Source organism: Symsagittifera roscoffensis, chromosome 9, assembly GCF_963678635.1.
Source record: "Symsagittifera roscoffensis chromosome 9, txSymRosc1.1, whole genome shotgun sequence".
NCBI classification, from domain to species: domain Eukaryota; kingdom Metazoa; phylum Xenacoelomorpha; order Acoela; family Convolutidae; genus Symsagittifera; species Symsagittifera roscoffensis.
This window is the reverse complement of record NC_087070.1, coordinates 42,923,788-42,949,799: the sequence shown is the minus strand read 5'-3', so window position 1 is coordinate 42,949,799 and position 26,012 is coordinate 42,923,788. Positions and strand designations below refer to the sequence as shown.

Genomic DNA, 26,012 nt, shown 5'->3' with positions numbered 1-26,012 from the left:
AAGAGGAAAACAAAGGATCTCTAATTCATCTAAACTACTGAATAAAATAGTTTTACAACTTTCATCACGAATATCAAGACATGTATATACATTCACATAAAATACATCGAAAGGAATATAATATCAAAACAATGGAAAAAATAGCTGCTTTTATTACTGATGAAAACTGCTACGAGTAATAGACAAGTTTGCTGCTAGAAAACATCCTTGAATAAAAAATCACGTGTCTCAGCGCACGGTCCTCTTTCAAAATTAGTATATATTGTCGCCAAAAGCGCCTTTAGAGAAACTTTAGGGTCAGCCAGCCAAAATAGTACCGAAGGGGTCTCAAAAAAGTACCAAAGGGGGATTTCCTGCGGAAGGGGCGGCGCCCACCCATAAATCCTCTGCTTTCTAAATGTGTTTTCTATAGATGGATGTTTTCCTGATATCATTCGTCAAAGCTTTTTTGCAAGTCTATAATCAAGAAAGTTTCACTCTTTCCGCTATTTTCTCTCTATCATAAGATTGTTTTCTCTCGCAGTATTTGGCTGAATCCTTTAGGAGGTCTGAAGACGAAGTCCTGTATCCTTATATCCAATATTGCATCTTCACTCACTAAAACAGCAAAAAGAAATTTCAAAGTCAAACTTCAATGTTTTAATTTATTAGTTTAAATTTACCTCAATTTAAATTTGCTATTCAAGCCATTTACCGTGACAACTAATTTCAACTAAAGGCCCAAAGTTGGAGAAGGATTGACTTGAACGTGTTTAATAGAAAACAAGACTGCTCGTATATCAGAGCGAAGTTCTGAGTGTTCCAACTGCCCGTTAAAAAGTTTCGAATAGTTTTTGGTTAAAAAAAAATAGAAAATCCATACAAAACTAGAAAGACCATCGTACCAAATTAAAACGACCAATTAACCTGCCAGCCTGCCTCAACTCAATTTGAAAAAAATGTAGTTCGTTCTGGATAATTGGCAACGCTTGAATAATTCGAGTTTCATCTTCTTTTTAAAAAAAAAGAAAATTGGTTTTATCAGGCTATAACATCGAAAGAAAATTTCTTTTTCAAATTGAACTCAAGGAGTCGGCATCTTATCTTGAATGGGGATGAAAATTTTTTGTTTAAAACAATTATTTCGATCGTCAAAAATTAAAAGCCAGGACAACAAGAAAATTCATAGCAGTTGTAATCAGAAGGAATGGCATCTAGCTTAATTCAAAACAGGTTCAAAGTCATTCTATTTGATTAAGTCGCATTTTTATTAACACGCTTACAAAACAGAACTTAATAACGCAAAATGAGCGCGATTAGAAAAAATGATGGCCGGTTGCAGTGCAACTAGCACAGTAAGTTGATACCGCAATAATAAAACTGACCATAGCTGACAGACAGTTGGAAAATTGTCTATAACGCAAGGAAACTGAAAAAAGTTAATTTTCAAAATTGAAAAAATAGATAGCTTTAAAGCTCTTTGAATTTCAAGAATAATTTATAATTGTCACGCCTTTGATTAAACAAACCAAATAGCGAAAATTGGATGAATGAGTGAGTTTTTTATTCAGCTGGGAAATCTAAAAATTAACTTCTACTTTCAAAAGTCGTTGACGTTTTTTCGCGCCGTAACTGAAGTGCGTAAATTACTTTCCGTTTATCGAAAGAAATTGAATTTCACTTACAAGAAATTAAGAGTGAAACAGCAAAAGATCAAAAGCAACGCAAAAGCAAGCAAAAAGCCAACTCGTTTTTAAAAATCAAAAAAGAGAAAAGGCATGAAAATAAAAAAATATTGAAAGGTTTCAAAAACAAATGACCTCCGCCAGAGTCGAACCCCTGTTCTCGAGCATCCAAGAACTCTAATCGATTTCCCTTTACAGACCGGCGCTTACAGAAACGCAACACTAGCCACTGATTAGTTGGAGAATACATTATACATTTATTATGCAATATAAGTGCCAACAAAATTAGAACTTTCATTTACGAGTTAAGTTCAAAGATATACTTCATACAATTTAAAAAATTCTCGCAAGCCTGCATGTGTAAATTTAAGTTACACAGAAGCGAAAACACGAGCAAAAAGCAACTCTATCAAGTGACATAAGAAAAAGTAGAAATAAATTTGCAAAAACTCGAGGCTTAGCAAAAACTCGAATTAGCAAAAATCTGCGACCTAGCAAATTTGAGTGTCGCGCACTAACCATTCGGACACAGATGCTTAAAATCCCGAAAAACTAGCCACAAATAATGCAGCTACATATCCTAATAAATTGCCAATTCGATGCAGCAAAAGTAGCACCAAATACAACAAGATACAATTTTGCATATATTAAATTGCAAATCATAATGCCCCATTATGTATAAATTATGCATTTGAAAAAACTGGGAGATATACTAAGTTAAAAATTTCTGAAATCAAAAATTTATTATTGTTAAGCTGTTTGAAGAAAATAGTTTTTCGGCTCACTTGATGAATCAAAAATGCATCAACTCTGCAAACTTATAACTATTCGAAATTCAAAGCAAATAATATCAATAAGCTGTAGAGATGCAACAAATAAGCTGTCATGCCAATTTGATGCAGCGAACTCGATGCAGCATATATTGTTGCTTTAGGTCGCAACAAAATTTGCGAATTAAACGCATCAGAAGTCGCAACAATATTTGCGACTTGGGTTGGAAAAAAAAAGAAAGTTCGTACTATAACTTTGCTTCGCAAGTGTAATAAAAAACCTCAAAAAAAGAGAAAGCAGTTTTTACCATATAGTAGCGGGTAGACTTGGCCCTTGATGTTGAGGAAGGAGGCTCCTTCTAGCTTGATTCCTCCCAGGTAGAACTGCAGAGATACGTGGTCAAACGCCACTCCCTGTAACAAAAAAAAACAACAGTGACTCAAATCGAATTAACACAATACTTTCCTGAATCTTCATATAAAGATCATATTTTTAAAGTCAAGACATGCTGAACTAAGAAAAAAAAAGCGCAACTGATGATTTCTAGATTTGAATAATTCAACTTTAAAATAATTTAAAAAAAATCAACGAAGCAGACAATCAAGAACAACTTTTTACAAAAATAAACGACCTCAAAAATCCGATCAATAAATTCAATAACAGAAAGAATTAAGCACGTGCATTCTCAAAAGAAGATGCTTTCATGCAATCCGCTGTATTTCACTGACCAACAGCCTTCGTAGCAGGGGCGGATTTAGGGGGAGGGGGAGCGGACACCCCCTCCCCACAGGGATTCGACCCCCTGCCGACCCAACGGGTCCACCCTTTGGTACTTTTTAAGAAATCTATTTTTTGCCGACCGACCCTAAAATTTTTCTTAAGGCGCCTTTGGCGCCAATATATACTAATTCTGAGGGGGGAGCGCGCGCCGTCAAATTTTTCCAAAAAGTGCCTAAAAAGCCTTTTTGGCCTGTTTTTTCAAAATCCGCACCTCCCTCGTGAAAATCCTCGATCCGCCCCTGCTTCGTAGGTATCAATTGTCTCACACCGAAACGAAGCTGTGCTTCGACCGAACCACTTGCAATACAAATATATCCCCAAACTTCTACAAATTTATACTTTCATAAAAAACTGCGAAATATTGCAACAAAAACGAATTATTTATAGCAAGTGAGTTTTTTAAATTCCTTTTCAAAAATCAGCAAGCAGAGAAATACTTAGATTTTTGATTCATTTGTAATACAAGTCTCTAGTCTGTTCGGAATGCATTGCCTGAGACGCTGGAGATAATTGATTATCATAATACTCCATTAATTGATTTGGATAAGAAAAGGATGAAGAGAAAAATATTTAACTTAGTTCTAAAATTCCTTATATACAAAAATCCAGAAATCTTAGGAATTTACACAACTGCACTTCCTTCAGAAAATTTTGGGTCACCATAAACTTCTTTGCATAGTTTCCATATAACTAATAAAAAACTTTTTAGAAGAAAAACATATCGTTCACGTTTGTCGTGAACTTTACACTTTTGATGTTCAATAGTGGAGTTTGCCTTCCTTTTATACAGATTCGAAGATGCGCTTCGCAAACACTTGCGAGAACACGACCAAAAAGCAGCTCTATCAAGTTAAATAAAAAAAGTAGAAATAAGCCTCGAATTAGCAAAAACTCGGAAAAGTAGGATTCGAACCTGCGACCTACTGCAATTAAGATATTTTGAGCATCGCGCACTATCGTCTCAGCCACTCAAGCTTAACAACCGACAAAAAATAGTCACGAATAAAGCCGCTTCATATGCTAACAAATTGCCAATGCGATTCAGCACCAAATAGATAACTTTCGTCATAAAAAATTTCATGAAGTTTCCAAAGTTTTTACGACCCATCCGTGCTGAAACACAATCGCATAAATATTTAATTTGTCCTAAAAATAACGCAATAATCATCGACAAAACCTATAACGTAAGCCGCCGAAACCTCTTTAAATATTTTTTAAAAAAATTACTCAAAATCACACTCAAAATTCTTAAATTTACAAGATTTTTAGATTTCTTAGATTTACGTAGATTTTTAGATTTACGTAGATTTTTTCCGGAAATGTTTTTGAAATAAATTCTACCTGAAATGAACTTTACCTAATTACTTCTTAAATAATGGTAGTTTTATTTGAACTTTCATAAAATTGCGCATGAGTAAAAATAGAGTAAATCCAACAATCGCGAACAAAATCTGAAATTGCTTCTGAGATACTAGCAATAAACAAGACCCAATTAGCCGATAAGAAATTTTACAACTTTAAAACAGTGTCGCCAAAATGAAACATTTGCTCATTTGATAATAAATTCAGATATCTTCTGCGATTGGCGTGCGACTGCAATTAAGTAGCAATTGTTGTGCAGCAAAAGTTGGGAAATGAAAAATCACCAATCCGACTGAATAAAACTAGTGATTTGCAAAGAGTGTGAATTATTTCACGAGTTATAGATAGAAGTCAATTGATTTTTGTAAAAATGCGGTTTTAAATAAGTAAATCAGTTCAATCGTAGATTTAGTTCAAGTAGAAAGCTGAAATGTCTTTTTTAGGCTTCAACATTCCGCCTCCCTTGAAGTATCTTCAATTTTCAGATCGTTGTTATGTCTGGGTACGACTATCCATTCACAGTGCACGAGACAAAGGAGAGAAAGAGCAGGGCGGAGTCGGGCAGAGCACCACGTCTGCCTCCACATGGCGAGGTGCGAAGGTCCAGTAGGCGGGGCGCTGTCGACCGGGAGGACCTGCAGGGTTTCTTCGATGCAGTGACCAGAGGAGATCTGGGTTTCACTCCGATTCCTGTAAAGTCGTTGGATGAGATCCAGTCTTCAAGGAAGGAAGCTGCAATCGTGGATAGGGCAGTTCTGCGGTTTCCGAAAGCTGAGACTGTGAGTAGCATTTATTCCATTGTATCATACTAGTAGAGTATAGCGGGTGTGCATCAATTGTTTGTTTTGTTTTAGAAGCAACTTAGAGGTCTTAAACGTATCAGTGACCTCAACGTAGAAGGGTCATTGTTCACTGGCTGGGAGGTTCGAGTTAACTGTCGAGAGACTCCTAGTGTGACAGCTAAGGGTCTTATTGGCGTCATGTCTGGAGGTCAGACCAGATGGCCAAAGCAGGTCTTTTCTTCTCTTCTCCAAGGTATTTTTGTAGAGTCCTCGTCCTTCCGGACTTTCCATCAAGACTTGGAGGAGGAAGATGATGCTGTTTTGTGTCTTCTGGGGGGCCGAAAGTTGTGGCTGATGACATCTGAAGTTAATCTCTCTGGTGAACTTGAGCGCCTGGCCGGTAGCAATGATTCGGAGATGGGGTTCACTGATGCTGCTAAGTATCTGAGGAACCTTGGTCCTCGGCAGAAGAAACTGATCCACTATGGTGTTCTTGAGGAGGGGAAAAGTTTGTATCTTCCATATGCGTGGTGCCATGCAGTTCTGACTCTCTGCGACGAAGAGAGGGTCTGCTGTATGTACTATCCGGAGATGCAAACTAGACTTTCCTTGGTAGCATCTGCGTGGAAGCGCTGCCAGCAACACTGCAGGGTCAACAAGCGAAGAGGACCAGATGACAGCGAATGACTGTTCAACGGTAAATATGTTAACAGTTATTCAATAAATGAACTAAATGTGACTGCACCATAAGTAAGGAGTATACAAGTGAAGTATTAACGGTACGAGTCATGAGCGAAAGTTTGTGTACTTAGAAAAAACATTTTATGCGAATTAATGGTTGTAAATCATTACAATACGACATCTTTGAATATAATTTAAAGGCAAATATAACAATTTAACAGTTGACGTGATCAGAGAGCCTATTGTTACATTCAAGACAGTAGTGTAGGCGTATCCTAGCTGTTTTCAGACAAAAATTTTATTTTGGGTCATGAGGGTACAACCTCATACGAATTTTAATGCACGATTTAGCACAAAAATTGATGAAAATTTACATCATTTTCGACTTTTATGAACATACAACATTGGGAATTTACATGAAAGTGGTCAATATGAACGATTCAGACCATAATGCATTGCATAGGGGGTAATTTAGGTTCCTACTTTCAAAAGGGTCATGGGGGTACTACTTCTTAAAATTTGAAAACTGCACATTTTGATATTTTTCGATTTTTTAGCACTATAAAGTTCTTGTTTTAAATGAACTGCACATTGGATATGACTTGGTTGCTATACTGGTAGCTTCCGCAGCTTCGCGACTGGGCGTACGTATTCACCAGTTGTGGTCTTCACTTTTACCACTCGAACAATTGAGTCATTTCCAGGATAAACTTCTATGATTCGTCCAGTTTTCTATTCTAGCGGTCGTTCATTGTCTTCGGCAAGTAGGACTAGGTTGCCAACTTTAAATTCTGGGCCATCCGTGAACCATTTTTTCCGTATTTGTAGCGTTATGAGATAATCCCTTTTCCAAACTTTCCAGAAATCCTTGATCATATTCTGTAATAGTCGATATCGTACATTGGTTGAAACTTGGATGTCCGCAGAGGGAAGAGTTAGCAATGATTCCCCTATCAGAAAATGAGCGGGTGTCAGCGGAGTTGGGTCGTTAGGATCACTTCACATTGGATACAATGGTCGTGAATTTAAGACAGCTTCAATTTGATTAAGAATTGTAAGAAATTCTTCAAAACTGAGACGTTGCAGTCCTATAACTTTTCGCATATGTCTCTTCATACTTTTTACAGCTGCTTCCCAGAGTCCTCCGAAGTGAGGAGCACGAGGAGGGATGGTGACCCATTCAGTTCCTTGGCTATTGACGAAACTAACAACTGATTTGTCCGTTCCATTTTTGTCGAGCAGTTCCTTGATTTTGATCAGATCATTTCGTGCCCCGATAAAATTGCTTCCATTGTCACTTAAGATCTTCTCAGGTTTGCCACGGCGTGCAGTAAATCGTTTCAATGAAAGGATGCATGCTTCTTTGGTTAGACGAGTAACCATTTCCAAATGAATAGCTTTTGTCGCGAGACAAACAAAGACGGCAACATAAATTTTTGAGACCTCTGCTTCCTTAATTTCAAAGGGACCAGCAAAGTCTATTCCACATTGAGCAAATGGTTTAGCGGGTGTTATTCTTTCTGTAGGAAGATCAGCCATGAATTGAGAAGTAGGTTGCTGACTAAATCGGACACATCTCATGCATCTTCTAATGAACTGTCGAACTAGATCACGACCTCCGATTATCCAAATTTCCTCTCTCATTGTGTTCAGTACTAATTGCCCCCCGCCATGAAGAGTATCTTCATGATATTTGCGTATAAGTAGGGATACTAAATCAGATTTTTTCGAAACGAGTATTGGAAACTTCTTGTCTGTTGGGTAGTTCGATTGTGAAAGTCTGCCTCCAACTCTTAGTAGATCGTAATCCTTGTCGAAAAACGGACTAAGATTGAGTAGTTTCGATGTTTTACTCAGCTCCCCTTTCACCTTTAGACAATTTAGCTCTGATTTGAAGTGTATTTCTTGGTCTAAACGAAGAATTAGCATTTTTGCCATAATTCTATTTTTAGGACTAAGACAATCTTCTTCAAGTTGTACATCAGATGTCCGCTTAGATCTGAGCCGCTTCCGATAGTTTGTCGATACTCTATGCTTAAGATGTTGAACAAATGATAGTACATAGCATGCGATGCGTACTGTCTTGTTCCAAGTGCTGTAGTTCTTTAAACGAAAAATTCCATCCGTCATTTCTTCGTTTTGAGCATGATTTGCGAGAACAGTTCGAATTTGTTCACTTTCTGCATTAGTCTTGGCTTTGACGGTTCGTTTTTCAGGTGCTTCAACTAGAGATGGTTGTAGGTTGGGCCAGTGCCTTTCATCTTTGGTCAGCCAATCTGGTCCATTCCACCAGAGTGAGGAACATATTAATGTGTCAGCTAATACACCACGAGAGGCTAAATCAGCTGGATTTACTGCTGTTGGCACGTGTTTCCAATCACTTCTGGGTAGGGTCTCTTGTATTTGTGAAACTCTGTTTGCAACAAAAGTGTTCCACGTTCTTGGAAGTTGAGCAAGCCATTGCAAGACAATTGTTGAATCAGTCCAGGCGTGTGAAGTTATCTTGAGATTTGTTTTCCTCAAAATTGAATGAACTGATTTAAGAAGTTTGGTAGCTAAACTTGCATCGCAGAGCTCTAATTTGGGAACAAAGATTGCTTTGACCGGAGCAACCTTTGTTTTGGAGGTCAGTAGATATGCAAAAGTCTTGCCATCATCATTGGTAATTCTTGCATAGATTGCGGCTGCATATGCTTTTTCGGAAGCATCACAGAATACGTGAAGTTGAACCTCCTTTATTGGATGTGAGCTCATAGATCTTGGTATCTGTAGTTTCAGTAGTTGAGGCAATGTTCCGGTGAGCTCGTACCATTTTTCCTTGGTTTTCTGATCGACTTCAGAATCCCAATCAAAACCTTGGACCCATAGTTGTTGCATGAGACATTTGAAATTGATGATGAATGGAGCTAGCCATCCCATCGGATCAAACAATTTTGAGATTGTGGACAGAATAGTCCTCTTTGTAAGCAGTTTCAGCTCTGGTAAGGCAGTTGAAAAACAAAAAATGTCCTTATTGGGCTTCCAACTGACTCCTAGCGCCTTGATTTTGTATTCGTCAGAGAAAAGTTCCAGCACATCCGATTTTTCGCGGAGATGTTCTGGCAATCCTTCAATTATTTTAGCATTGCTTGAAGTCCATTTTCGTAGAGGGAATTCATAAGAGTTCAGCTCTTCGCACAAATCAGAGATGAGTCTTTCTGCTTCATGCTTATCATTAGCGCCACCAAGAAAGTCGTCTACATAGAAACAATTTTTGAGACTTTCTTTGATCATTGGGTTCTTAGATTGATTTGCTACTTCATTGAGGCATCTTGTTGAGTGAAACGCTGACGAAGCTATTCCATATGTAACACGTGTCATCCTGAGATGCTTGATTTCATCCGATTTATTTGATCTCCAAAGTATGCGATGGAAATCCTTCGATTTGTCCTCTAGAGCAACTACTCGGTACATTTTTGCGATATCTGCTGACAAAGCAATTGGGTAGAACCTGAAGCGCATGATTATCGAGTAGAGGTCGTCTTGTACCGTGGGACCAACCATCAAAGTGTCGTTGAGTGATTGTCCGGTTGATGTTGTTGCAGATCCGTCGAAAACTACACGTAGCTTTGTGGTAGTAGAATCTTCCTTGAAAACGCAGTGATGTGGCAGATAATATACGCTATCAACTGGCTTTTCGATTTCTCCAGGCGGTATGTACTCCATATTCCCCATATCGAGAAATTCGTCTATGAATGCGGTATAGCGATCTTTAAGTTCTGGATTCTGTTCCAGTCGTCGCTCGAGATAATTGAATCTGCGTTTTGCTTGTGCTAAACTGTCGCCAAGTTGACTATTGGGCTTGAAAGGCAGCTGCACGGTGAATCGTCCATTTTGTAGTATGGTTGTTTCCTTAAAGTGAGATTCACATCGATCTTCTTGTGTTGTTGTCTTTTTGAAATCAGGAATTTCTTCTAATTCCCAAAATTTCCTTAGACTATCGTCAATAGACACATGAAATGACTTGAAGAAGGTTGTTGGAGGACCGGGTGTTCTGCCGCTAATCATCCAACCAAATAGAGTGTCACGTGCATAAAGCTTGTCTGTAAGCTTAATCTTTTCGCAGCCAACAATGTCGTTGTAGACATCACAGCCTAGGATTATATCGATTTCCTTTGGTTTGTCAAAGTCTGGCTCCGAGAGCTTAAGACGTGTGATATCCAAACTGTTCGGTATATTCACCCGTTTTCTGGGCAGGTAGCCAGAAAGTTTTTGAAGAGTGAAGGCTTCAATATGTAGAGATTGATTCTGAGAATCCTTTGTTTCCAGATTGACAGAACCAGATTTCACAGTTTTTGCTCCTCCGCCAACTCGAGTTAGTTGAAGAGTCAATTTCTTGATTGGTAGCTTGAGTCGGTTAGCACAGCTGGTTGTAACGAAACTGCATTCAGATCCGCTGTCCAGTAAGGCTCGACAATTGTGATAACCGCCATTTGCAGTTTTCACCTCAATTAGTACAGTTCCCAGTATGGTAGTGGCACATGTACTAGTACCCCCATGACCCGTAAACTTATTTTCAAGTCCGGTATGCTTGTTTGGGTCTGTATGGATGTGAAGTAACGTGTGATGACCCTTTCGACAGGTTTGGCACGTTGACTTCGACTTGCACTCATGATTTTGGTGTCCAAGGGACAGGCAATTGAAGCATAATCGCTTTGATTTGGCTTCTTGTCTTCTATTGGAAATTGACATTTCCTGAAATTTTGTGCATTGATACACGCGGTGATCACCACTGCAGCATGGGCAGCTGATCGTCTTAGCAGAGTTCGTGTGGTATGTCTGTACCTTGTCATCGTTCTTAGAATTTCCAGATTGGTCTGAACTTCCTTGATGATTTTTTCTATGAATTGAAGGTAACTGGAGGTCCTTCGTAGCTTTTAGGGCGCGAGATCGTTCCTCCAAGAACTTCTTCATCTGCTTGATTTTTGGCATGTCACTTCCCGCGCAGGAAAGTTCCCATTGTCTTCTAGTTTCAGAATCTAATTTCTTGGCCAAAACGTGAACCCAGATCAAATCGCATTGATCAATTTTTAGTCCAAGTCCTGTCAGTGCCATCGTGTTTTCATTTAGGTGTTAATCAAGCGACGTATTGCAGCGGATGACTCATGCTTCATTGGGGTGAATTCAAAAATTGCTTCCAAGTGAGCGTGTGAGATCATCTTGACATCAGCATATCGATCCTTTAGAAGTTCCCTTGCGACTGAGTAGTTCGCGTTTGTAGTAGGCAAGTGGGATAGCAAACGAAACGGTTCATCCTTGAGGGCACCCTTTAGGTATTGCAGTTTCTGAACATCAGACAGCGATGCATTTGAGTGAACTGCTCCATCAAAGGAATCTAAGAAAGGTAGCCATTGATCATACCTTCCGCTAAATGTTGGCGAATTCAGTTTCGGCAACTTCAGGCAAGTATCTTGTTTTCGACCAGCACCACGTTGGGAAGTGGATTTGTAGGATCCGGTTCCGCTTGCGCTGTCGTCATCTTTGACCGATTCAGTTGAACATTTTCCTCGGTCATCTAACATAGTTGTGATCATTTCCATCAAACAATCTACTTGAAGGTAGATTTTCTCAGCTTCCTCCAACTCAACTTCAAGTGCATCTTCATCATCGTTTAGAAAACTTGAAATTTGCTGATTAAGCTCTCCCAGTTCCTTTTTCTTTCGTTCGCACATCGTGAGATTGGCCTTGAGAGTTCCAATTTCCTTGTAAGTTAGAGCAGATGCCTCTTTGTCGAAGATTGCTGAGACGGCATTTTCCGATCGGGTAATGACACCGATGTTAGCACTTCTTGATCGCTTCAAAGCAGGAAGAGTGAGCGTCACGTTGCTCATGTCACTAGCAGGTGATGACATTTTTAACTTTCCTCTTTGTTTCTAATCTTTGGTACGTTCGTGAGTCGCGTTGCACCAAAAATGTTGTGCAGCAAAAGTTGGGAAATGAAAAATCACCAATCCGACTGAATAAAACTAGTGATTTGCAAAGAGTGTAAATTATTTCACGAGTTATAGATAGAAGTCAATTGATTTTTGTAAAAATGCGGTTTTAAATAAGTAAATCAGTTCAATCGTAGATTTAGTTCAAGTAGAAAGCTGAAATGTCTTTTTTAGGCTTCAACAGCAATTGTCGTGGTTCAGCTCTGTGGAGCTTAGCGTACACCAATCAGTCACCTGGTCTAGGTCCTTTTGAGTTTAGATAATTCACCAGCATGGTGAAGGCTTATTAAACTTCATCAAAAAACAGTTCTTACGATTATGTCTCCGTCTTCGAAGCTGGCCACATTTCCCAGTCTCTCTTGATTCACAGATGAGTCACTCATTTGGACTCCACACGCAGTCCGGCCACTCTTACACACCACCAGATTATGACTGGACCTAAATCAGAAACATGTCAAAATTAAACAATTACACGGCATAAGTTTGAAGCATCGAGCCATTTTATTCCACACGGAAAAATCCAGCATGGACACAATCCATATGCCAGTAAACACGTTCTGAATACGTTTCTGATCGAATGTTTTGAATAAAATCGACTCAGTAAGACTCAGTCGCCAATAGGATCTCTTCAAATTCTACAGGCATATTTTTTCGCCCTTACAAAATCACATATTTTGCACAAAAAATGTTCACGCTCGAAGAAATGTGAATCCGGCTATTTTAATTCTCATTTCAAAAACAAAATGCAAAACGAAAGACCAATACAGGTCACATATAAATAAATTTAAAAAAAAGCAACTAATCTAATTTTACCCTACGCCAGTTCTTAAACAATCCTGACAGCAAAATAGTCTGCAACCACATATGCTGGGGCTCTTTTAGCAAGCCGGTCTTTTAGCAGCCTCAAACGCGACATTGGTTAGATGCAACCCCCCTTCCCATTGCTTAATATATCCTACAACAAAACGCAACAAGATCGATGTCTGTAAAGGGGACTGTAGCAATTACCTGGATGAATCGGCTGCACTGGGGAGAGATGCGGTTGAGACTACTTTGTCGTCGTGGAACAACTCGCCCGTGCTGCGCATTACCCAAGAGAAGAAGTCGCGACCCAAAGGAGGATGGCTGAGGTCTGCGTCTCTCGTTGCAACACCCACTCCCCAATTGCCTATTAGCACAGCAGACGGCTAGGATCAACCACACAAAGTGAATTGTCTCTTTTATTTTGTTCTATATCTGGGAAAAAATTACTTCTCTTTTCTATTTTCCCGCCCCTTCGTAAAAATGACAATTTTCATAAAAGAAACATGACTCAAAATCTGTTCATTTGCTTAAAATCTGTTCACGCTGTTATGTTTATTTGCAATTCACAGCATCGAAACTTCAAATCTTCTCGTCAGACTTCAGAGATAATCGCTTCAAAGCATTTGTACGTCATGTATAAAAGCTTCGAACCAAATTTTTTCCAGATCTAGGAAAAAGAGGACCTAAAAGGTACCTTGAAAAAAAAATGCACAATTGCAATATCAAACAAAATGATTTTGTGCTCAGATGAGTCAATGCAAATTCTTCGAAGTCAAGAAACTGACTTAAGTGAGGATGTGTTAGTGTTGTCTAGTGTCATGTTGTGGTGTACCTGACTGTTGTATTTTGACCTCGAAGTAAGACTTGCTCTGAAGGAGGGGCACATTCAGCAACACTCCCCCCTCCCCACACAGCCGACTGCCACACTTGAGCACTATCGCCTCCTCGCCTGTCCAAAAAATAAACAATAATGATATCTGCTAATATTTTCTCTTACAACAGAAATCGCCATCAGTTAGCATGAAAACTATGATGACTACAATTAATTTTACTAGCGTGTAGCGCACCTCCGGTGCTTCAAAAATATTAGCGAACGTGAAAGTTGCTCATAAAAAGTTAATAAAAATCCAACAACTTGAATGCAACCGCGACAATAACACTTTTGATTTCAAAATTTGAACGATAAAAATAATTTCAATTTAAATGTTTTTAAAACTGAAATGGTCAATTACTTTTAATTTAAACTATTGAGTTTCAGATTTTCGTACTTTTAACTCACAAACAAAACCCTGAAATGGCCGAAAGCAAACAACTGCACATTCTATATTTACTAAAAATTGAGACAATTTCAAATCATAAAATTCATAAATAAAATTCATTATCTAGCGTTATTAATTTTAAAATATCACTCCTTTTTCTTAAGTCAATTAGCAAAACTATTAAGATGGGAGGCCACATATGCATCAGCTAGTAGCAACCTGACATCACACCACAAAAGGGTCGACAATTGAAAATTTGACAAGTAATTTTTTTTTGAAACTTAACAGTTTTGAAAGTTTTCAGATAAGACAAAAACGCCATCTCTAAGAAAAAGGACATTGAGCAGTTTGTTTTACTTGGAGTCCAAATAAACATCCTGATAGTACCTTGAGAAAACCTCGCTATAGTGTTGAGTACCTCGCTATTTCAAACTGCGTGAAGTTTTCTCGTAAAGTTTTGAAAAAGCATAAAAAACAAGATGATTTGATAGATTAAATTTATGATAGATAATAGATAGATAGACTCCATAAACCAATATCAACAGCAAATTGATTGAAATTACTTTTGAGGGTAAAAAAAGCTCCTGCTGTGTCTGTAGATAATGCAGTCTGGAGGGTTGAACTTCTGCTTTAATACCAAATCATAATTATAACCATAGCCAACAGACAATTGAAAAATCAAGGAAATTTCGAATTTTCAAGGGCAACTATGCCAGGTAAAAGCTCTTTCAAATTCAAGAATCTTATGTGTTGCACTTTTTTCATCAAAAACTTGCAATGAGAGAAAACTTGAGTTGATATGCAATTTGCATTGTTGCCGATTATTGACAAAATGTAACAAAAACTGATTTATATTCGAGTTTTGAGTTATTTAGATTGATTAAGTTTACTTAGGAACGAACAGTTTGGCTATCGAAATGATAGACCAATTGATGCGATGAGACCGCTGATAAAAATCCGAAAAGACTTCTTTTGGTGTTCCCAAGGGCTCAGTTCTAGTTCTGCTTTTGAATATAACCTTTAATAATAATATAGTTGCTAATTTCCAAAATACGAAAGGGTATTAATTTGCAATGATACTGCAAATGGTAGAAAAACAAAAAATGCAACTCAACAAAACTATTATGGATATAACTGAAAACTGATTGTACAAAAATAAGCTTACTTGCTCAATGTTCCTCAATAAAAATAATCATCCGCATTCTTGAGCGTAGAAAAAGTTTATGAAAAAGTTTACCGGTGTGATCTTGAATAAAAAATCATATATATTTGTTAGACAAGAAAATCAACAAAATTCGCGGTAATTTTAGATTTAAAACCTTATCAACTAACCTTCTATTTCAAAAATATACAGTTTGCGAGAAACATGTTTTCATCACGGTATTTTTCATCACGGTCTATTGAAAAACTCTAATAGATTCGTAAAACTCTGCTTTCAACTCGGAACTGTTTTAATATTATCATCGGGTTTTTTCATCTGGCTAACAAAACGCAAATTGTTTTAAAGTCTAATGAAATCAACCACGTTTTTGAAGTATATAGTCTAAATGAGAGACAAGGAAGACTTAATTAAAATGCATATCTCAAATCTGTCTTTTTTAACGTTACAAATATTTTTCGTTTGGACTTTGAGAACCATTTTTGCGCGTGAGTAAAAAATTACATTACTTTTAATTAGGTAATTGATTTTCAACACAGCCACCGAATCGTAAAAAAATGAAAAACATTTTAATATGTTTGTCTCAAAAGAAACTCACTTTGATGACAAACTGAGGCGGAACACAACGGCCAGCATTGGATTAACAGAAAAAAAATAGTGAGCAGTAACTATGCAGACAGAAATGAAATATTTGCAGAAAAATTGTGCATCTACGACCTACGAAGCAAGCTCTAGCGCAATATACGCAAAATAAGTAAGATGCAAATTTGTTTACAATTTCGAACTTGCTTCGAAAGGTACCATTCTGAGAACGAAGTTATTTGTCGGAAAAATTCGAATACCGGTTGCATTACCCTTGCTTATTGCAAGTGTAATTAGGGCGAGACATTGTTCTCAACATTATAGTCGAAAATAATGCCTATATTTTCCGCTCACAGACGCCTGAAAATGGAGCTGTAGATACAATGATGGTCCCACATGCAATATTTAATTTACAAAAAGTTCCTCCATGTTGGACTTTTGTATTTTATCTGCCTGAAAACTAATTCTCATTCGTATTATGATTATTCCGCTAGGAATTCTTAAAACTAAAATCCTCTTTCACATCTTTAAGTCACTCACGTTGTTTAGCGCCATTTTGAGTTTTTTTCTTGGATAGAGTAATTAATTTTTCATTTAGCAAATGCACTCGATACTGAACTTAAAAGAAACCGAACAACAAACTGTACAAAAAACCGTAAAATTTGAGCGCCATCAAATTTAAAATTTTTACTTGAAAACCGCATAACAAACTTTTCATTGCAACTCGAATCACGACGACGGCGTTTTTTCCCACATTCGCAAAAACAAAAAGAATATTCATGAATTCCAAATAAAAATATATCTACTCAATCTAGAAAGCGAGCACTTATTCATACAAGTACAGAGCCCATTAAGAAAAACATTAATAGGAAGGAGTTAAAGACGAGTTAAAATTTCATTGGATAGATTCGATGACTCACCCATAAACTGCGTGTCAAGAGAGATGTATGCATTGGCATTGAGGACATCTCTCTGTTTGTGGTATCTATATCCATCACTGCCCATCAAGAAAGAAGCACATCCACACAGCGACAGACATGAGTCCATACACCTGCAATAAAGATTGAGCAACTAAAAATGAATCAGCCAATAAGTTTGCCCACTGTTCGCAAAGCAAGATATTATCTCTACCAATCGACTATCTTGTTCGGCTTTTACATTTGACCTTTTGCCAGGCTCAGATCAATAGTTATTAGAGGCGGATTTTCACAAAGAAATGTTTGAAACATTTTTAGGTCGACCAAATTGATTTTCCGAGTTCTCGCAATACCCTACCTCCTAAAGTCCACAACTGCCAGTTGCACCTCTTCGAATTTAAAGAGTTTTTTTTTCAGTAAAAAAAAGAATAAACATTTGAATAAAGCAGATAAATCGTATAAGCGAAAAATTTACATTCGTTGTCACCATTTCACTATAGCAATCTATTCGGAAAGAGTCGTTTTGAGATTTTCTCCGCAAGTAAACGTTCCAATTAGCAGATGAAAGCAAACAATATACAAAAATAGCATAAAATCAACTCCTTACTTTTCTTCGATGCAAGATGGAAAGCTTCAAGTTCTCATCAAAAGTCTATAGATACAAATGAAGTTTTTCTATGGTCCGCATACTTTGTTTCTCAATGATTGTTATAATTGATTATCTATCACTCACTTCAAAAAATGACCAATTAGAAGATTTCAATTGAATATGGGTCTTAAAGTTTTTTAACGGGCGAACTGTAGTCTCAGTATCCACTTTTGTTCTAGCAAATAAATGTCCGGAACTTGGAGTTTAAGAGTAAGCGCTCAAAAGATAAGCTATAGACAGTTGAAAATGGCTGTTAACTTAGAACGTTAGGCTTCACTTGCGTAACAAAGGCTGAAAAACTTAGATCTTTCTTTTCGCTTTTATAAGACCGTTCAATAAAAAACTTACAAAACAGCAAGATAGACCCAGAAGTGTTTGAAAAAGTGGAAGTTTTTACGACAAACTGAAAAATCGTTGAAGGAACTGTTTTCAATTCTGGATACAGACATTGAAAAAAAAAACATCAACAGAAGAAAAAAAGTTTCGTCGACTTATTTCATGCATCTAGTCTTTGTTTTTCTCCTTGTTATTTTTGATTGATTTTTCCTTGTCCAAAGCTGTCATTTTATTTCAGTTTTTCAAGGTTCTTCTTGGCGCCAGTTAACTTTCGTGTTTCACCTCTATTCAATGTTTCTGACATTTAAAAGACAAAACTTTGAAGCAAAAGTAAGAAACTAGAACTGAAGGACTTGCTACAAAAGCCCATAATATCCGGAACACAACTGCCGGCACCATTAGAAAGGCTATAACGAGCTTTGGGAATGCTATACAGAACCCAAGTTTTCAGAAAAAAAACAGTCCCTTCTGTGGAACTAAGCAGACAAAAATAAGCAGACAGACCATCTAAATTAGCCAAACTTCTCTATTTGCAAGCAAAAAAAAAGTCTCATATGGAATCGAACTCCCGGGCTTTCTTGTCTCAAGCATGGAGTTACAGCAATTCGCACTAAAGCTGAACTAAGCCGACAAGAATAAACAGACGGACGATAATCCGAAAAAAAACCTGGCAAAAAAAGGACCTGGCGGGCTTCGAACCGCAAATCTTTGAAGTCTCAAGCAATTGTTTTACCTCTATGCCAGCCAGATGCGCCGGATGGTTGATTAGATTTGAATTTATAATCACCAGGCGGTAACAAAGCTGAAAAATCTAAGCAGAAACCCTTCATGCAGAAAAGTAATTCAGAAAAAATCCTAACTTACAAAAAAAATGCCAAGTCCCTTTTCCCCTCAGAGCTCATACGCGCACAAAATCTTTTTGCTGGCTTAACGACGCAATATTTTTTCGGGCTTTAACTTTTTTCGAGCTGAACGAAGCCACAGTCGATATTAATTAGGCCGAAATTTATAGAGCCGATGAAATTTTAAAAATCGAGCTGGTAAAATTACAACCATGGTGAAAAGCAAATTTCGATTCAGCCCGATTATTAAAATGCTAAAAACAACTGCAGTTAAAAAATTTTACAACTATAATAAACGATTCGTAGATGTGGCAACTAAGCCGACAACACAATCAGAAAATAATAGGCAGAAACTTTTTTGAACCAGAGCAATTACCGCTTGATAAAAAACTAGTCCTGGTCAGATTTGAGCCCAGTACCTTTGCCGTTCCAAGCGTATTCGCTACCACCAAGCTAAGTGTGCAAGAAACACTACAAAACTTGAATTCATTATGAACCAAGGTACCACCAATGGTAAAAAAGAAATCAGCCAGAAAGAACCACAGTCTTGAATCTCGTGAGACAGTCCACATACATTCGTAGCCAAAACAGTCGAGCCAAAATTGAAAGAACAAGTTTCTGAAAACTTAGTTTTTTTCTGAAAAGATTATTTTTGACATATTCAAACAAAAGGCTGCACATTGATTTCAAATTCAACTGCTGGAAAATGAAACAATCCCAACTGACTTAAGCTAATTCCACGCACATTCAGAACACAATGCATCCAAAAAATTTAAAATTTAATGCAAAAAATTTTAATAGAAAATTTCAGCATGTAAAAACCAGAAGCCCATGAACAATATTTATTCTTGAAAATTAGAAAAAATATATTCAAAAAACTATCAAGAACTAACTGAAATAAAACCCCAGTAAGAGCGCCAAAAAATATGGATAAAATTTTAGCCGACACAATCTTTTTCAGCTTGATACCCAAGATCACTTCTGTGGGTCTAGACCCAGAACCCCGATTGCAATTTTAGTTGTGACAAAGCGGAAAGAAAGTAATCAAGCAAACGAGAGGCTGACAACTGTTTTTCCCAACGGAATATTCTCTTTTTTGAGATCGCGAAAAGAAACTAGTCCTGCTCGAATTCCTGGTGGAACATTTGTAGTCCTAGGCATAGACGTTACCGCTAGCTAGACCAAGCGTGACAGTAGAGTTGGAAATGTTTGCTCACTATAAAGTGAGAACTCAAAATCATTCGATGGATTATGTTAGAAAAGACGTTCGCCTAAAAAAGCCTTTATTACTGTTTGATAATGTTTTTTAGTCCACAAAAAAAAACGTCTTTCTTTTCCAAAAAAAAAAACAATTTTGTTCATTAACACATAATAACCATTTTTTGACAAAAAAAAATATTCAAAATCAAGTAAAAAGGACGGAGCAAACTTGCCATCTATATATTGCTTCTTAGAAATTCTCATAGACAAAAATCCATTTCACAATTTTCTTATTTAACTTCCAAACTTAACATTAATCTCCCTTTTCCACTCCCGGCATTCTGATTCTTAAATAGACGCGCTATTGATGTCTTGATACAGATACTGATTGGCTTTACTCGTTGTCACAAAAGCTTCTGGTATTACACTTTAGTTAGAACAAGCATTCGATACAATCTTTCACTCTGATCTGCGTACTTAAGACTATTCTGGATCAGTCCAATGTCTTAGGGATTACATTTAGGAGCACTGTTGCAATCATCATCAAATCAGAAAAGGGGATCTTGAAATTGAATCTTAAAAAATTGGGTTCTGATATAAATTGCACGAAGGCGAAGCGGAGCTTCGCATCAATTGCAACACAACAAAAAAACTTGAGATGTAGAAAATGAAGAATATTGAAAAAACAACTATATGAATCAAAACTTCACATGTCTCGCTAAAAATTGACTAGAGGCGCCCAGTTTAAGCTGGAGGTACATGCTTGATAATTTTCAAATTTGTTTTACTAATGCGGTATGAATTGGGTAATTTCAAAATCAAGACTTTGCCCAAAACCTTTGTTGTTTCAAAAATAAGTGAGAAGAGAACAAATTTTGAGATCCTGGAATTTTTGCAAGGACGAAACATTTCCCTTGCAAAAATTTAAGGCGTCGCCTCTTCTGTAGTAAAAAAAAATATCGCAGCCGCTTTTTTCGATTGAACCCGTCATCTCAGATTTGAAAAGGTAATTTTTAGAGAAGTCAAAAAGTTTCTAAAAACGGTCAAACGTGCTTAAACTTCACTTTCCGAAAATCATAATATTTTTTCAGCTCAAACTATAACGATGCAGCTTCAGCAAAGAAGATTCCCTAAACTGAGAATTGGCAGGCTAGTTTTCGAGAAAAGTCAAAAAGTTTCCCAAAAAAACAGTCAAACATTGAATCAAACCTTGACTTTTCTGAAGGCAAACACTTTTTTCTGAAAGAAAATGCGCTTAGCTTTTTATAGAGTTAGGCTTTTAACAACATGTTCTTTCAATTTAACCGTTAATACCAGATTGACAGGATAGTTATCGAAAAAGATCGGAAAAAAACGGTCATCAAATCAAAAATAGGACCTTTCCGAGAATCGTTGCTTTCGTGTAAGAACATTTGGTCGTATCTACTACGGCAGCAGAGATTCACGCAGCCGGTCATTTCGGTGGAACCCAGAAACTGAAATTTGTGAGTACAATAGAGAAAAGTGAAAATTTTAACTTTTCCGAGGGCCATAACTTTTTAAGTCATTTGAATCTTGACGCGTATGCAAGCTTGGACTGAAACAAGGATATGGGCGGCCAAATATATTAGAGAAAATTCAATAAGTTCGAAAAACCTTAAATTTGACTTATCTGAGAGCGATAAATTATTGTGTTAAAAATGTCAGTGCCCGCTAATGCATGGGAGCTCCTCACTAACCGTTATCTCCATTGAACCCTCAATCTCAGATCTGGGATGGTATTCTTTTGAGCACAAAAAAAATCTAAAATATCTGTCAAATTTTCCCCCACCGACTTTTCCGAAATCTGTAGACAGAGGGGTACAGTAAAAAAATATATATTAGGGGAGACGCAGGTGAGTAGGCAATTTTCTATTGATACACTTTTGTCGAAAACTTGAAGAATAGTTAGAGAAAAACTTGAATTCTGACAAAAAAAGAAAAAACTTTCCAGAAAAAAATATAGAAAACCCAATCCCACATATTTTCGTAAAACCTGTTTTATCAAACAGAAAGTCCATGCCAGCAGACCAAGCAACACATTTGAGTGTTTAATTAGCAACTGAGCAAAACTTACGAAGCGAAAACAGAGAAACAAAGCCGACAATCTTTGAGCAGACAACAGTTAGGCCGAAGAAAAATGGCAGTATAAAAAGACCCCCTGAACCTACAATGAACAACACTTGGAACAACCATGATACTTGCTAACAGCACAAGAAAAATCCGTGATGTGGCAAGTAAACCGACAAAACTTGAGCAGATAAACCAAAGTCCGACAATCAAATTTTACCTTAGCGTGCAAAGGCGTCGGCGTTACCTCTAGGCCAAGCGCAAAGGCACATATAAGTTATTAAGATTGCAAAAAAATCTCGTTAAAAATTTTTAAGAAAAGTTGTTTACGGGAGAAAAGTCTGGATCTCGATTCCAAGACAAACCAAGAAAAACAACCAAAAGCTACAAAGAATGTTTTGCTAATGTCAAAAAAAGGAATTCATTCAAAATACAATTCATTCAATTTATAAAAAATCTCTAATGGTTTTAAAAAAATTAGTATCAGGTCATATCAAAACCCTAGCTAATCGTGCAGATAAAAAGCATTGATTGGAATGCAAACTGTCCATAAAGGACAAGAACAGAAAAAGTTTAATGCATAATTCGTTTGATTTAACTGGAAATTACCCACCTTGACACCATCATACAGCGATTCCTCTCTTTTCTTCCCCCTTCCCGGGAGAAGAAGGGTGGGGGAGGAATGTCAGATTAAAAATAAAGCAGAAAAGATGTCCCTCGAATGTATAAAAATGTAGAACTCATAGTTCAACGTCACTTTAGGCGCCAATGAATACTGTCTTGGTTCGGTTGTAGTTAGGCTACAGTAACATGACCTCTGAAAAACAAAACAGGGTTTACTTAAGGCTTAATTAGTAATAAATAACTTTCAGTATATCGCCTTCAAGTTTCGTTCGCACAAATGATCGATTGTAGCATTTCTATCGTTACCTTAATGACTTTAAGGGCTTTTCAAAACAAGGTTTTTCAAGATTTCTTTCAGCAAACTCAAAACAGCAAATAAATAAACAAGACCGCTACCACATAAATCGCTGAAGCTTTCCAGGCTCGCTTGGCCACTTAAACGGGCAATACAAAAATAAGTACATCGTTAATCCGTTGACGACTGCGTATAATGTTAAATCAAAAAAAGATTGCATCTTTTCAAGAGAGGGTTCTGGTTTGCATGATACATACACCAATAAAGACGGCACGATGAAATATCGAAACTCAAAAAGAGGCGTGGCTGATAACACGATAAATATTGAAGCCAGAAGACAAATGAGCTGAATTATGTTCAAAGTTTTTGCTAGTTTCCGAACTACCAAAATCACACATGCTGAGTAGCATGGAACCAATGCAAGTTTAGTCTCCTGATTTCTATTCAGTAACTTTTTCCATAGATAGAATGTAAAATGTCTATTATCTGCCAACAAAAAAGGATGAGGGTCAGCATGATAATGAACACACCAATAAACTAGGGGTAGCAATAGGGAAAAAGCAACTAACATTTTGCGGTTGAGCAACTTCGTCAACTGATGATAAGTTGGTAAAAATCTGAAAGGCGAAAATAAGAAAACAAAAAGGAAAAAATAAGGAATCTGAGCAAGATGCACAGTTACAGCGTGATTTTCTTTATCCCCGAGTGCAACGGATCCATTCCAAAAAACGAAAGTCATGAATGCTATTAGACACAATAAATGTAAGCTACAATTTACTATGACGTTCTTAATAAACTGAAAACATAAGCAAGTTTTCAGTAAATTTTTACCGACACTTAAGAAGCTTCTAAAACTTAATTCTTCGAGAAAAGAACTTGCTGGTTCAAAAAATGGTTTTAAGGATTCATCAGAGGAGAAACTGAACTTCTTTAGAGATGACACTACAATAATTGAAGCTGCGTAGAAGGTCCATATTAAATTAGTTTGTCGGAATAGCAAGCCAGGGATACACATCAACCCGCTCTTGAAGTTATTAGAATGCAAAGAATTATAAACAGCAAATAAACTGAAAAAAGTTGCACCGCTGTCGGTATAAAACAGGTGATTGAAAAACCACATAAATGGAAGCATAGACCCAATTGAAGCTTGAAAATCACTTTGGAAAAAATTTCGAAGGCAGTGATAAGTCATTAAACCAAATACAATATTCACTCCACGTAGCATTACCGGATTGAAAGGTGGTAACACAGCACATAAAAGGCTTGAAAAATACAATCCGGGTGGAGTTGTAATTTTGGGATCGTATGTAGAAAAATTTCCGTCTAAATAATGCATAGCTTGTGGAACATGAAAAATTTCATCCATGTAAGGTTGAGGAACCATTATCAGCACAGCAAAGAATGCTGATATTGTGAGCGCAGTGAACACATACATTCTGAAACATCGACATATTGATATTTTATACTCCTCCTTACACTAAACAAAAGCACGTCACTCGTGATATTATCAAAAAGCAAGCAAATATATCGCTCACTTCATTCACCGGGTAACTTCTGGTTGAAAAATTTTACCAAAAAAGATTACGGCAGCAACCGCTGTTTCTGATCAATGCGCCAACATTATCACTTACCATAAAAATCTAATTATTTTTTAATGAATCAGGTCAGAAAATTACCATGGTAACCGAAGTCAGCTCTATTCCAGTTTCCCCCCACAATGTATTTCTGAGAACTTGGATCTACTTAACAATCCCCCCTTCAAGAAAGGGGGGATTGTTCAGTAGATTACTTGCAGCGAATTTTCTACCAATCAGAATGCAGCAAAATTCGAGTTTACATACAATGCTCTTGTGCGAAATTACTGTTTTTACTTACAGGGGTCGAGATTCTTTAGTAGATACAATAAGGGGATTGTTAAGTAGATCCGAGTTTCGCTCAAAACCTATAACCAAGGCGGGCAATTGTATCCGAAGCGCCGAAATGTTTTATAGTTAAATCTGGATGCTCAAAGCAGTATTTAAAAATTAGGCTAGCATAATCATCGGATAATCGACAATCTCTCAATTTGAATTTGGTCTGACAAAAAATTCAAGGTTGTTCGGCTTCAGATTTTGCATGTAAAAAAGCATCGAAAAGCACTGATTGCTCATTTTAATTAATTCTGTCTGTCCGAACTTTTTGCTACTAATTATACCTTGAGTGTAGTAAATGGAATAAATGGAATTGTTCATCAGTAAGTTGAAGAGTGTTGAGTTAAAGTCGAAGTCAGTAGTCGAAATAAGTTTCTGCTTACGCGTTCCGCGGAGGCAGAGAACCGCACTTCTCATTAGTGAAAACAATATTTTTGTTCTTACCAAGTTAGTAGCATCCGATTGACTGTAACTTCTTTTTAGGGAGATGAGATAGGACAACTGCGAAATAATTTTACTCGTTAACGGAGAAGCACCTCCAAGACAGCTAAAAACCAGTGTAACATTCGCCCAAATACTACACAACGACGGAGCGCAGAAAAAAACCTATTGACGACTGGACTTACCTAAATTCTACTCGTTTTTCACCGTTGTAACATTCGACCAGAATGTACGAAAATGCGGTTTCGCAATCGAATTTTCATCGATCAGAAAAGGAACATCTATCCAGGAAGATTGATGGTTTTAAAAGATTAGCAGCGGTATTTGAACGATTAGACAAATCAGGAAGGGTTAGTTTTAACTGACATGCTAATTTTTAAAATTTCGATTTGGACGTAAACGACACATAACCTTTTTATATTTCGCATACACTGAAACGGCGAAACAGAACAACAAAAGTTGCAGTGGAAACAACTACGAGAAAACGACAACAGATTGAAAATGTAATTGGAGATTGTCAAGAACCATTCCGAGTTGTAACGATTGTGCTGCTACAATCGTTACAACGTAGAACCCGAGAAAAAGGAAGGGTGTTGGGACGGCGTGTCCAGCCTTTCGGAAAGAAATAGGAGTGCTATTTCCCCGGATTCCAGAATACGGAGGGGTTTCGGGCCCAAGACTCAAACTGTTTAAAATAAGATTTAGCTTCCTGGTCATTTCCTGAGTTGAATTGAATTAACATCCAGATTCATTTTCAGAGAATGAGAAGCTATGAGTGAGGGAAAGGGTTGATCCATCTTCGATGGAGATGATGATTTTTATCTACTGAACAAAAACATTAGTAATATATTAACTAGTAGTAGCCCTGTTTTTAGGAGTGACCTCGTAGTCTGG

General features: G+C 37.2%; 2 protein-coding genes across 3 annotated transcripts; both read right to left on the bottom strand.

The window, feature by feature from the left end:
• LOC134854166 (SPRY domain-containing protein 7-like) lies at window positions 1-22,668 on the bottom strand. Of its 2 annotated transcripts, XM_063870296.1 has the most exons (8): window positions 22,462-22,668; window positions 16,737-16,867; window positions 13,649-13,765; window positions 13,021-13,180; window positions 12,327-12,450; window positions 2,743-2,848; window positions 483-597; window positions 1-422 (listed from the first exon to the last, which is right to left on the bottom strand). In XM_063870296.1, exons 1-7 carry the CDS (start codon window positions 22,473-22,475, stop codon window positions 500-502), a joined length of 750 nt encoding a protein of 249 aa, XP_063726366.1. In that variant the 5' UTR covers window positions 22,476-22,668; the 3' UTR covers window positions 1-422; window positions 483-499. The 2 variants fall into 2 exon arrangements, with proteins under 2 accessions (XP_063726366.1, XP_063726365.1); XM_063870295.1 differs by having other exon boundaries at window positions 1-597.
• Window positions 22,669-22,814: 146 nt separating this feature from the next.
• LOC134854265 (putative Dol-P-Glc:Glc(2)Man(9)GlcNAc(2)-PP-Dol alpha-1,2-glucosyltransferase) lies at window positions 22,815-24,233 on the bottom strand. Its single transcript, XM_063870459.1, has one exon. It carries the CDS (start codon window positions 24,200-24,202, stop codon window positions 22,865-22,867), a length of 1,338 nt encoding a protein of 445 aa, XP_063726529.1. The 5' UTR covers window positions 24,203-24,233; the 3' UTR covers window positions 22,815-22,864.
• Window positions 24,234-26,012: the final 1,779 nt, after the last annotated feature.

Coding starts and splice junctions, on each gene's coding strand:
- LOC134854166 (XM_063870295.1), bottom strand. Junction 2,849..12,326: donor TCGAAGACGGAGACATAATC/GTAAGAACTGTT, acceptor TTTTTGTTACAG/GGAGTGGCGTTTGACCACGT. Junction 598..2,742: donor AGTCTACCCGCTACTATATG/GTAAAAACTGCT, acceptor TTGCTGTTTTAG/TGAGTGAAGATGCAATATTG.
- LOC134854265 (XM_063870459.1), bottom strand. CDS start 24,202: ATGTATGTGTTCACTGCGCTCACAATATCAGCATTCTTTGCTGTGCTG.